Here is a 13,620-nt window from a genome sequence, read left to right as displayed (position 1 = left end):
ACAGCTGTGATCATATATTAGTGGCTCTGGGGATCTCCAGTACTTGCTTTCAGTGTACCTACATAGCGTATACTTATTTTTCTTTCAAAACGCTGGATGTTGAAACCATTGAATACCCTTTTGTAGTCACATGTCAGATCTTGATCTGGTCTGGCACTTGCAGTTTCTGGTTCACCTCCTGCCTCTGTGTCTTTTACTGCGTGAAGATTGTGGACTTCAACCACCCCCTCTTCTTCTACTTAAAATCCAAGATCCCTAAAATGGTGCCCTGGCTGCTCTTGGCATCTGTTGTGAGCTCCTTGGTGTTCAGTATTCCCTTCTACTGGGAAGCATACAAGAAATCCCCTCAAAATAGAAATTATACAATCAGTAATTCTACTCGTATTCATGGTAAAGTCGTTTTTGATACTTTGTATCAAATTTTACTTAACATTTTTGGCTTCTGCCTGCCTCTTCTGCTTGACATTTCGTCCATCACGCTCATCCTCATATCCCTTGGCAGACATGTCCGTCGTATGAGAGAGAATGCCAGAGGATTCAGTCAGCCCCGGCTGGAAGCTCACTTTGGAGCAGCCAAAATAGTCGGATCCCTCCTTCTGGACCAGATTTTATATTTTCTGGCAGCGTTTGCCTCAATGTTCGCAATTTCGACTACGTTTCAGTTAATTTGTAAGATAATCAATACCTCCTATATGCCAGCACAATGCATTATTTTGATTCTGAAACATATCAAACTGAAGCAAGTGCTCTGGAAGTTACTCCGACCCTGGAAGTGAGGGATTCATCCATCATGGATAGGTATCACTGAGGTACCCAATCACATCCTTCTACTTCCAGCTTTATCTCCTGCGACAAAACCAACATTGCATTCGCTTCGATTCTCCTGTGTATTTTTTTGAAGAGCATCTTTTAATGAGCTGTACTGAAAATGTGTGCCTTATCTACTCATACTTATTTAGAATTGTGGATATTTTAGAAAAAGTTATGACTATAAAGTGTGTTGTCAATTCAATAGTTTAATTTGCTTATTTGATTCTTTCATATAATATTGATGAATTGGTGTATATTATAATAGAAAGTGAACCATGACTGTGGAAAATTGAGTTTGTAGAATAACCTAGAATAATTAGGGCCATTGTATTACTTCTAAGCCCTTGCATTTCATGCAAAATATGAAATAAAAAAAATAATTATAGCATTTTGCAAATGCAACTTCATTCTTGCCTGTTTTAGTTTCAAAATTGACATTTGGTAACATTGCATTTAGACTCATTTAGATAACTTGCATATGTAATTTTGCGCTCTAGCTTTGATCATCCCACTGTATGAGTGCATTGAAAGTAAGTTATGGTTGTATAAGCAATTTTTAATGACATTTAAACTTCTCCAGGGTTAAAGTTTTCATAAAATATCAGGATTGGACTGCAGTTCCCTCAAAATTGGGTCTCTGCGGGTAGTGGGGACAACTTCACCCATCCCCTCAGACCATATGCCAGCTACACCCAGACAGAGAGGGCGTGGGGAGTTCAGCAAGGCTTTCTACAGCTGTGATTTGCAACAGCCAGGGGCGTAGATTCAGGGCAGGGGGGGAGTGCTTGGGGTGTGCCACCCCCCCAGATAAATTAATTTGTGGCATTGTAGTTGGATCGGGGGGCAGAGTCGGGTCACCTATGTCTTTTTTCGGCTTTTCTCTCATGCACCAAGAATAAAGAGAAAACAGTGGCTAAGCCTGGGCAGAGTTTACAGAGTTCTGCTATGCGAAAGTTGGTGAAGTGACTAAAAACTCTGCTGCGGTAAGCGGAGTTCTGCAAGCGGAAAAGTGCGCTTGAACATGCTTGTTCACGTTCATTTTCAGTGCCAGGTGTTCGTCCTGTGCTTGGAAATCAACACAAATGACACCATGTGCAGTGCAGGAGGGTGGTGCTTCTTTTCTGCCACGCGAGTAGATTTTCTACTCAAGCTGCAATTTCCTTAACGAAAACAGAAAGTTTCTTAACACGAGCAATTGTGACCACCTGTGACCACCTACATTGAGAAATTCGACTGCCTACGCTGAGAAATCTCGCCAGAGATTAATTTTTCTCACACGCCAGCTTGACGTTGAGGAGTGCGAACAAGGAATATCTCACCTGGAGGTGGATTTTTCTCACCCTCGCTCACCAACTTGACGTTGGGGAGCAGAAGGATAAAAACTGTGCTCCGCGGAGTGCGGAAAACTCAATTGAAGAGGAGTTTACCACCCGGGCTCAACCGTAACCTTCAATGTAAAAAAGGAAAGAGAGACCAAGATCTTCATCTGGTGGATGAATTTTAAAATGTGAAAACAGATAACCTGGAATCAATACAAGCTTTTCTGCTTGTCCAAATTGTGTAGTTCTAGGCAAACATGTTATTTCACAAAGCTTCCTTTTTGTTTATCATCAAATATTAGAAAACCTTTAAGTGCTTGAGTTTGGATGAACGCAGTACAAGCACCTTTTCTGTTTGATTTTATAGACTATAATGTCGCTTCATCTGTAATAAGAATCTAAGCAATATTTACGGTTTATATCACTACTGACTTGCTTCTTAGTTCACAAATGGCATTGTTGTTTGGGGGGTGACCCATTCATGTTTCTAAGTTGATGTTGAAAAACTGTCACCTTTAATACATAATTGTATATGAACGGATATCAACTGATGGACTACGGTAAAATCCTTCTGAATGTTAAATACATTTTTTGAATTTTGGAGGGATGGTGTCATATTTTTACATTTTGTTTATTGCACAATACGCATGCCAAATATTTTCACAGCTTGCTTTGTGCATTGTTTCTTAGAGCCAATTCTGTCCCTTTTCATTTACTGGTGTGCCCACCTCTATTTGCAACATATGCTTAATACATGAGGCCGTCAATCACTTGATCAAAAGATTTTCATAAGCAAGGAATGGCCACATGTAGCTCACCCTCCACACACTGATTTGGCAAGTCTCCCATCAAGGCTTCCCATAATAGAGATGCAGAAGAGTGTGTGTACATTTAAAATAAGTGATCATGGGGCAGGGACTTCAGGCTGTTTTGTTATACATGATGGTAGTGATGAGTTTCCAGAGTGAACTGCCAAGCCCATGTAAGAAAAGCAGGAGAAGAGCTTCAGCTGGGATGTTTGTGGTGTGCCACCCCCCAAATGCATTCTTGGATTGGTAGTTGGGTCTGAGACCCTGAGTCAGGTTTGCCATATCTGTGTCGTTTTTTAACATGTTTTTTTTTAAGTCGAGACTTACATGTATATAGTCACTGGGTTTACCAAACAAATAGTAAATCTGAACACAAAGTGCTCATTGAAGAGGTGGAAAGCCACTCATTTCCAGAATTTTCCTACATTGGCATTAGACGTTTGAAATCTGCAACAGGCATATGGTTGCAAATAGTGTAACCACTGGCATTTGCTTGGAGAAGCAATCCCACCCATTATTTTTACCCACTATATCATTTTAGACAGAGACCCCAAATCTCACTGTCTAAGCCCTGACAACAGCACTCATAGCGGCCGATTATGAGGAGTCTTTTGAAAATGACTTACGTTTGTATGTGGCTTTAATCAACCCCATCTGTTTTTAGTACATTTGTGTGATTTTAGCACAACGTAATGCAGAACTACAGTGACCACCTGTCTGCTATTTACACAGACCATAAATTAGTGTGTCGCTAATAATATAAAGCACCATGTTTGTCTGTAATTTGCATGTTGCTATCTGACAGACTTGGAGATGGCTGCACTGCAAGCAGCAGTACACCCCTGTGTGCTGATTGTGGCCTAATAGCTACTTTATGAGAATTATAAATGACGTAAACGAGCGCAAAATGGCGAACGACCTTTACAACGTGGTCGTTACACCGTGATGCATTTACATCGCGGTTATTACAAAGCAAGTCGTTACAACGACTTGCACTGGATGGCGCTATACACTATGGAAAAGTATGATTTACTATTCCAACACCTTCCCTACTGTTACGTAGGCTGCAGTTGGAATAGTAAATCATACTATTCCCAAGTCCAGCGCCCTCCAGCACACAGTTACACAGTTACTCAACACCCACTCAGACACCCAGATAACCACTCACACACCCAGTCACAGACCAACACAGCAACTCACACACCCATTCGCCAACTTATACAGCCTCTCACATACCCATCCACTCTGAACGGTTAGAGTTTTCAGTTAGGAAATAACATTTAAAAAACTTCTAAATTCACAAAAAAACAGAGGTTACAGGGACGTTATACTTAGGAAATTGAATTAAAAACAATCCATATTCACTGAAAAAATCTAAAGGTTACAGGGATGTTATAGTTAGGCACATATTTCACTGGTGATTGTCCTGATGATTTCAGGACATCGCAATAGTGCCCTTATAGTGGGTCAGTTGGTGTTAGCCTTATGCAGGTTAATATATCATTAGATTGTTGATTTAGGAGACCAGCTAGTTTGAGATTGTGGCGTAATGCAAAATTGTTATTGCTTTATAGATGGTCGTTGGTTTGCAAGAAGGCATTTGAAAATCGTAGTGACCAATACTCTGCACTATTCAAATGTTATGGTATGTGAGTGCATGTTTAGACAGAGTGTTGATAACATTACAAGGGTCTAGAATGTATGTTGTGGATTAATGGGGCTACAATGGTTATGAAGACAACCACCAGAATGCATATTGAACAATATGTGTCATTGGGGGGTAAATATGGTTTTATTGATTAGCGGGATGAAGAACATAGTGTATTATGTAGTAAGATCTAATGAGTTGTAAATATGTTTTATTGCATCCAAGTTCCTAGATTGTCATTTGTTCATGTTGGGGGGTAAATAATACATTATTAAAGATGGGATGCAATGCAATGGAATGTAATGAAGAATATAGCCTGAAGGTTTTAGCAATGTAATGTAATGTAATGAAGGATGCAGCCTGAAAATTGTCCAGTAATCAATGTGTAAGTATGTTTTTATTTCTTGTGTTTTGTTTAGATCGATTTTAATCAAAATGTTGGTTGAGAAAGAGAAATAACGAAATACTAGTCTTGATAAAGCTGGTGCACATAGAGCAACACACCGAAGCACGTTGACGCAATTCTTTCAAGTTAAATTCACGGAACGATTTGTCAGAACGGATCCATGTGATTCTGACTTTGATATAAAGATTCCGATTAATTAACATTCTGATGTGTTAGGTTTAACATCACGGGTCTTCAGTCTCTTTCCTTTTTAGTATATTGTGGATATATTTTTTTATGTGCTAATGTATAACTTGGATTGTTTTTAATGTTTTTAATCGATACATGATTTAAATAAATTTACACCTCGTGATAATAGTAATTTCATGATTGAGTGGTGTTTTTGTATTGATAACCATTGTATTCTTGCATTGCTTTATAAATGACCATAGAGAGGAGTGTGAACGAATGACTGCCATTGAGATATTGAATGAACCCAAGGGATATTTTCCTTTTCCTTTTTGCAGGTTTCACTGGACAAAACCATTGAAATTCAGCAGTTAAAGTTAACTGAGCTAATTATAACTTATGCCCCGCAATGCACTGCTTATGACCTCACATATTACATTGCTCATGACATGATTAGTGGCATCAATGATGACATCTCAAATGACATCAATACATATACAATATATATATTGTATTTACATTACAACATACTTACTTTGTGGTGTAAAGGCATGTGTTGAAAAGGTATATGCGTCATAAAGATATTTCATTGTAAAGTATTGCATGGCAAATGATGCATGATAAATGCATGCATTGCTCCATGATACATCCGTTGAAAAAGGATACTTAAGTGGATAGCAGAGTAAGTTCTGTAGGCCCACTAGAAGCATTCAATTTATAGGCATAGCATATGACCAGGTCTGTGATTGTGTTTAGAAAACTTGAGTCAGGCACTCACAATTCACCAAACACTGCCCATTCCTGACTTTCCACCAATTGCATACAGGAAACTTGTTTTTTCCCAAATTGCTCATTGATTTTCTAATTTTAGTACACACAACAGTAAATCACATACCAAAAACCGCAAGTTACTTGAAGATGATACTCCACAAAGCTGTAAGCTAAGCCTAATATTTCCTGTATTATTTGATATAATTAGTATGTTAGTCAGACCCCATTTCACCACAATATACCCCCTTTTCTACCCAAACCACATTTACCATAGTGTTGTTTATTTTGTCCTTTTTCTATTGATGCGTGTACCTTCCACATGTGCCATTATCTTTGGGAACTGTAAAACACTGTGATATTAAAGTATTTTATTTATTGAGAAAAAGTCTGCAATACACAATGAAACATATATATCCCTAAAACAATAAAAAGCAGGAAAATTAGAAAGTACTCCTTAAAATCATTATTTCTCTACTGCATCATTTTAAAAATAAGCTACAACACACACTAGGGAGTTTCCAGCACAAGATGAAAAATAGGCTGATCTTCATGTCTTCCAGATCTGGGAGGCAACAGGACAAAATGCACTCCTGATAATAGATAGTCATGGGTATCTTCGAGAAGGTACTCCTATGTTAATTATAAATACAATTAGAGGGAATAACTATGGATGTGGAAGGTTTCATCAGAAAATACCAATATATTCCATTAAAAAAAGAATGTATGTTTGCTCTAGAACCTATGACATGAAACCTGCTTTAATTTTCAAGTTTAGCTCATATGGATTAGGAAGCTGTAGCAGAATCTATCATATGCAGCAGAGAGGTACAATAGGTTCCTTTTACATTCATGCAGTAAATGAAATACCTTTTGATCACAAAACGTCAAAGTTGCGATGGAAATAGCTGTCTCTGCCAGAATTTGTCCTTTGATTTCAATGCAAATTTCAGAGTAACCCCAACATGTTCTCAGTTTTCTCATTACATGGAGGATTCTGCACAGATGAAATGTGCATATTCATTTTGTTATCATTTACCCCCCCCCCATTCCACTATGTATGGGAAATAGTGCAACAAGAATTTCTCCTTTGTGGTTTTACTGGCCACAATTCCTGCCCACCTCACAATGACCAGTTACATACTTGGCTTACGGATTATTTGAGAACCTAGCAACATAAACTTGTCTTATCTTATAAATTCTTTATTTGGGCCAAAGGTCATAAAAGATTTCATTGTAAAACATCGATCATAAAAAAAAAAATGTTTCAGCCAAATGTTACATGATTTCAATAAAATTGGCAATTGAAGTAAAACAATTTAATTCAGTAAAACCTATTTAAAATATACATGGAGTAATGTCTAATTATTCATACAGTCCAAGGTAAGTTTCACGGTCGTAGATATCCTGGTCATTTGTACATCACAACTTTAGCCCATTTCTCGTCCTTATTAGACCCACTATGAACAAATATCTTGATAACACATTTATGATGTGTGGTAGGGTACTTGTTGTCAGTACTTTCAGCGCCTCTTGATGTTTTCTGATTCCCAACGAATTCCATAGTGTTCGAATCCATTTGCTCCTTGCCCTATCATACGCCGGGCAAAAAAACAAAATTTGTGCAATGTTTTTGATGTTGTTTGTAGGCCCTAAAGTGTGTTTAGTGCATAGAGAACAGGTAAGATCCTCCTCCCCCTCCCCATTTTATAGTATAGCTCTTGATTGGTAATGTGTTATATCAACTTTAAATACAGAGTTCTTCCTAGGAACGGTTGTAAATGGTCGAGGAAATCCTCGAGATTCAGACTTGACTTAATAGAAAGGAATTCACTTGTTAACCTTCCTAATCTTGCGTCAGAGTGGAGTGCATTCAATATATATTGCAAATAAATACCCTTTAGATTGCCTTTGCAACTTGGCATTAAATTATGTGGTCTTGTCCAGTATGATTCAAGACCTAACTCAATCAGCCATTTCCGGACAAATCTTAACCATGGGATGGTAAGACATGTATCAATATTCAGTAATTAGCATGCACCATCTCTATATGCTAGTAATTCTGGCGCAGCCCATAGCCGTATCAAAGAGAGCAGTGGACGTAGGATTGCGAGATTACCTATTTGCTTCAAATTTAGCTCGTGGAACATTGCGACAAGTGGTGTTGATTGGGGCAATCCTAATAATCTCCTTGCAAACTTGTTTACCCCAGCTGATGGATATCAGGCGTCACTTTTGCCCCATAACTTTGATCCATACAATGCTGCAGCCTGGACCTTACATTTATATATCTCGAGTGCTGGTGTCACAGCTTTGCTCATAGTTGAGCTGTACTTCTTAAGGATTGCCCCTGACCCTTGGGCTAACCTTAAGGCTGAGTGGTTTATTTGCTGGTTCCAGGCTAGTTGTGTGTCTAGTAATATGCCCCAATAAGTAAAATTGGTGGCACATTCAATTTTCTCATTACTGAGCACGAGATTCTTTTTAAGAGTATTATGTGGGTTTATGGCCATGTACTTGTATTTACATTTATGTCTAAGCCCTTTTCTGTACAGTATCTATTAAAACCATTCAACATATTTTGTAGCCCCTTCATGGTCTGTGATATCAGGATGGTGTCGTCTACGAAGAGCATCCCGGCACCAATTTCCCATTTAGCCTTGGAGGATCCTTTGCTTGGTTGTGTAGCTGATCCACCACATCATTAATATAGAGTGAGAACAGGGTGGGAGCAAGTACACAACTCAGTCTCACTCCTCTCTCTATTGGGATTGGCTTTGTTAGTTCCCCATTCATACCCCAGCGGACTCGAGCATAGTTTCCGTTATATAACCTTTTTAGCTACATAACCAAATTCAGGAGGGCACCTTATTTTTCAAGTGACTCTCAAAGTAAGCATCTGGGTACAAGCTTAAATGCTGCCCTCAGGTCAACGAATGCCACATAAATGTACCCCTTCCTGATTTTGACATATTTCCAGATAATACACAAGAGTCTGAAGACTTGATCTATTGTACTAGTACTGGATCTAAACCCTGCCTGATATGGGGACAGTATGCTATTCATCTCTATACAGTCATTAAGCCTGCCTGGCATAATTTCTTTGAAGTATGTCTATCAGACTAATTGGTCTATAGTTGTTTTTAAAAAAAAATTACTTTATTCAGTTTTTGCCGACAATTATCACCCCCCCGACCTAGTCCCCCCACCCTCCCCGGTCAGACAAGTATCCATACAAAATCATTATTCGCTTTGCATTGTAACTGTCAGTAACAGTCTGTTCCATAATACAATTAATTATATAGAAAAAAACACACACAAAAAACCCCAGCTAAACATAGAATTATCAGGACTACTTATTGGTATTCAACTACCTACGTCCTTGGGATTGACACCATTCTACTAAAGGGGTCCAGATCTTCAACTCTCTTTTACGCCATTTCCTACCCTTCTGTTTATAAATGGAGGCCTTCATATTAGAGATTGCTACTAGCCTAGCTAGCCACTGTTGGAAGGACAGTGCTATCGGGTCCAGCCATGCAGAGGCTATGCACATTCTTAAAACTCCCATAGCAATAACAATAAGCTTAGGGCCTACTATTGCATTACTAATAGAATAACATTACTAGACAGTGCTATATCGCTTTGGAGTACTGCTAACAGGAATTTCTCTATTTCTTGCTTTAGTGATGTTAATCCTACACATGTAGAGAAGATGTGTATACTATCAGCATTATATAGCATACATCTGGGCAGCATGTCCCCTTGCCGCTCCCCCACTTGGCAATTTTATCTGGCGTATAATGTAGAAAAAAACAAGTTTTGAAAAACTGTGCTTGCAATTTCGTAGACATGAGGATTGTTTGTGACATTAGGTATGCATAGTTAAATTCATCAATGGACATTACAACTTTTTCTTGCCATTTCTGTGCGGTTTTCTCCATATCATCCGGAAACTGTGCATTAATAAGGGAATATATTTCCCCAATAGTGCTTTTTTAATATTAACTAGCAGCCCGTCCCGACGTTGCCCGGGGATGAAAAGTAAAGTGTGTAATGTTGTTACAGATGAAGTATGTCATTATTGTAAGATTTCGCGGTAAACTAAATTTTTAGTTTCATTTGAATGAGGATGTAGAATAAATTGATTTTGCACATTCCCGGTGCGAGAGAGTGCAACATATAACTGGCCATGAGTGAAGCACTCTTCTCGTAGGTCGATGCCTATAACTTTATATGTTTGACCTTGCGATTTGTTAATGGTAGAAGCAAAGGCAATGTTAATCGGGAATTGCAAACGTTTACATTGAAATGGTAGATCTGTAAGTATCATGGGTATGCGTGAAATGTGAGCTAACTGGCCTGCAGCAGGGCAAGATAGAATAGTTGCTATAATGACATAAGGTAAAAGACTTTTAACTTGTAGTCGGGTTCCATTGCATAGATTTGGCGGATGTAGGTTTCGCAATAAGATGATTGGAATGCCAACTTTTATTTAGAGTACATGAGGTGGAAGTCCCGAAGGGTTAAGTGAGTTTAGGAATTCTTGAGGATAATGTACTGCGTCTTCAGTATCTAATACTGTGTCAATGGATTTATATACCTTTGTTTCCCCTGGGATTTGAAGTAGTATGTGTACATTGATGTGGTTGACACTTGTGTTTCTGGGTGCAACTATAGCTCTTTCACAAATCCATTGGTAGTCTTTGTTAATAATATTGTGAACGTCTGGGTATACATGTTGTATGAGTTCCTGTAAGTTCGAGACAGCCGTCCCTAAATTTTCAATATTAATTTTATCATTTGTGTTGTGTAAATCTCCATTACCAACTTGTAGTAGAAGATCAGCAAAGAGATTATCTCCACCTCCTAAATGTGTTCTCATGTTAGTGCGTAAGGTAAGAGTTTGTACGGAGTGCCATAGGTGTGATGCTTTTAAGCATGCTTTTAGTATATCAGCACGTGTTCCTCTTGGGACAACAGGAAGAGTCTGACGGAAGTCACCTGCAAAGACAAAAGTGACCCCACCCATGATTGTAGGACAATTTCTAATGTCTTGTAGAGTTCTGTGTACGGCGTCTATATGTGCGCGGTGTGTCATAGTACATTCGTCCCACATAATAAGAGACACTTTTTGAAGCAGGGTGCCTAAGGGTCAGTTTTTGCGTACTGAGCAAGTGGATTCATTTTCAATGGAAACAGTTAAAGGTAGTTTAAACGTGGAGTGTGCTGTTTTACCTCCAGTTAGCAAAGTGGCAGCTATTCCAGAAGATGCAACTGCCAGAGCCAATAGTCCTAAAGAGCGTATTTTTGCAAGTATTAGGTTGATTAAGTAAGTCTTCCCAGTCCCTCCTGGTGCGTCTAAGAAGAATATTTTTCCATCTTTTGTTTCCACACTTTCAACAATGGTGTTGTATGCTATTGTTTGATCGGGCACTAAGTTTAGCAAATGTTGTGCAACATATTGCAGTAGGTTCTCTGTAGAGTTGTCAAAATCATTATGGTTGTACGGTGTATGTATAGTTCTATTTGATTGCGGCAGTTTGACATTTTTTAAAGTTTTTTCACTTAGTACATACACCGAGTCTTCAATTAGTATGAGACCCCGGTTAAATATGTCATTACTCATTGGTATTGTTTCATCATTTGTTTCTTGACGCCTATTGTGTAGTATATCTTCACACAAATCTTCTTTGTATTGGTCCCGTAAAGTAAGAGGATCAGATGGGTTACAAAACAGCAGAATAGTAACAAACAATTCACGTAGCTTAGATGGGGAATGTGAAAGTGCAGCATCACCTAATGTATTTTTCCAATGTTGGTCATCTTCAATGAGTCCAGGTTCTTTACACGCTGCTTGATAGGTAGGCATTAGTTGTCCGTTAACCGTTAAAAGAGTGTCAACGCCTGTAGCCGCGAACATGTTGCAAAAGAATGCGTAAGTGGAAACACTCCGATTGGTTTGGGTGAATAGTGTACATTCTACCAAGAGCTGAGTCTTTTTTTACACCAGGGTGTCCTAATACTTGCTGTCCACGTTTTCGCCGTTTAAAACTTGATTTTGACCATGTACAGTATTGTGGTACTTCTTGGTATAGCAATGTTTTTGCAAAATTGTCGGTGGCACACAATTGGAAGAAGGCAGTAAGTGTTGTGTGCGTTGGGTTCTGTGCTACATGTAGAATGTTCTTGTCATTGAAATAGACTCTTTGACCATTTTCAAGATGCACATCTCATGCACATGTGTGACAGTGGGATGGCGTTCATGAATGTGAAACTCTAGAATGCGCCACACTGCTTCGGAAGTGCTAATATACCATCCATTTAGATATGTGTCTATTTCATTGTGTTTGTTTTCAATAGTAGCAGTTGCTTGATCCGAGCCTTTGTTAATATATTTGCAAATATATTTGATAGCTTTAACAGATTGGCAGTATTCAATATTAATGTGAGCATTGAAAGTGCGACAGAGTAGTCGTGAATATGGAACAACCCACTGATTATTGACAGTGACTTCCTGTCCTCTAACCGTCATTGTGACAGTATGTCCACCATGTTCGGTGTTCCTCCTACGATAAATGGGGTAGCCGTTAACCCCAGTTTCGGTCTCATTAATGAGTGGGCGTGGGTATTTTTTGGTGCAAATCCCGTTTTTCATACATAGTGAAAGAATGTTGTGTTTACCACGAGGACCATGTATCATGTTTTTCTTGACAATAAGAAATAGTTTTGGATCGTTAATAGGATCAGGCAGCTCTGCGGAGATAATGAGATCAACGTCATCGGCATTAATTTTTGGTACAAGCCACAATAGTATGTGTACATGAGGTAGTCCTCTCTTTTGCCATTCAATAGTAAATACGTAAGCTTTAGCAGATCCAAAGATACACTGTTGTGTTAATAGTTTCATTATTGTTTTAACTTTTAAATTGAAGACCCGTGCAACTATGTCATGTCTATCGCATGGTTTTTGTTTTGGGAAGAGTTGATCTTTAATTTCTTGCCAGTCTGGATTGCATGTGAAAGTAATGAATAAGTCTGGTCTGCCATAGTGCCTGACGTATGTCATAGCATCTTGTGTTTTTTCGTGCATGTATCTTGGTGATCCAGTGAAGGTAGCTGGTAAAATAACGTGCTGTCCAATGTCTTGAGCTTGTACGTTGTGATCTTGATTGACAGCATCTTTTAAATTGATGTAGTTGTCTGCGCGTAGTTGTTTTTGATTGTGCCTGATAAATTCTAGTCTTTCTGTGATCATTTTGGCCATCATATCTACAATGTATTGATTGAAGAGATTGCGGAACCAATGCAAGGTATTGAAAGTTGTATTTCTAACCATAAGAGTATAGGCATAGTTCTGCATGCATGTAACAGTTTTGTTTGTTGCAGAGTTTCTTTGTGGTATATTGAGACAATAACCATCTTCACCTTTAGGGAATAGGATGGGGTATTGTAAAGGCTCATAGGATCTATGTAATTCAGATACTTTGCGTAATACTCCCTCTCGGGTATGTAACACAATGTCGCGTGGTCCCTTGTCCTCGTTGACTAAAAGAACTGCAAATTCATCGGTAGTTGGTGCATTATATCTTCCTGCATGTGAATTTCTTGGCCGTTTATCAGCGTGTATAATAATGCGCAAATCTTCCTCTTGTGAATTCATTTCATAGTTGTACTTTAGTGAACGAATGT

At 38.7% G+C, this 13,620-nt stretch overlaps 1 protein-coding gene and 1 pseudogene across 1 annotated transcript; both read right to left on the bottom strand.

Annotated features, from left to right (window-relative positions):
* Nucleotides 1–10,009: 10,009 nt before the first annotated feature.
* Nucleotides 10,010–10,960, bottom strand: LOC144790726 (ATP-dependent DNA helicase Pif1-like; annotated as a pseudogene).
* A 1,140-nt stretch (nt 10,961–12,100) lies between these two features.
* Nucleotides 12,101–13,195, bottom strand: LOC144790724 (uncharacterized). Its single transcript, XM_078665440.1, has one exon. It carries the CDS (start codon nt 13,193–13,195, stop codon nt 12,101–12,103), a length of 1,095 nt encoding a protein of 364 aa, XP_078521566.1.
* Between the last annotated feature and the right edge of the window lie 425 nt (nt 13,196–13,620).

Source organism: Lissotriton helveticus, chromosome 11, assembly GCF_964261635.1.
Source record: "Lissotriton helveticus chromosome 11, aLisHel1.1, whole genome shotgun sequence".
Classification (NCBI taxonomy): Eukaryota; Metazoa; Chordata; class Amphibia; order Caudata; family Salamandridae; genus Lissotriton; species Lissotriton helveticus.
Note: the sequence above shows the minus strand (reverse complement) of the source record. Positions and strands in the feature narration are given on the sequence as shown.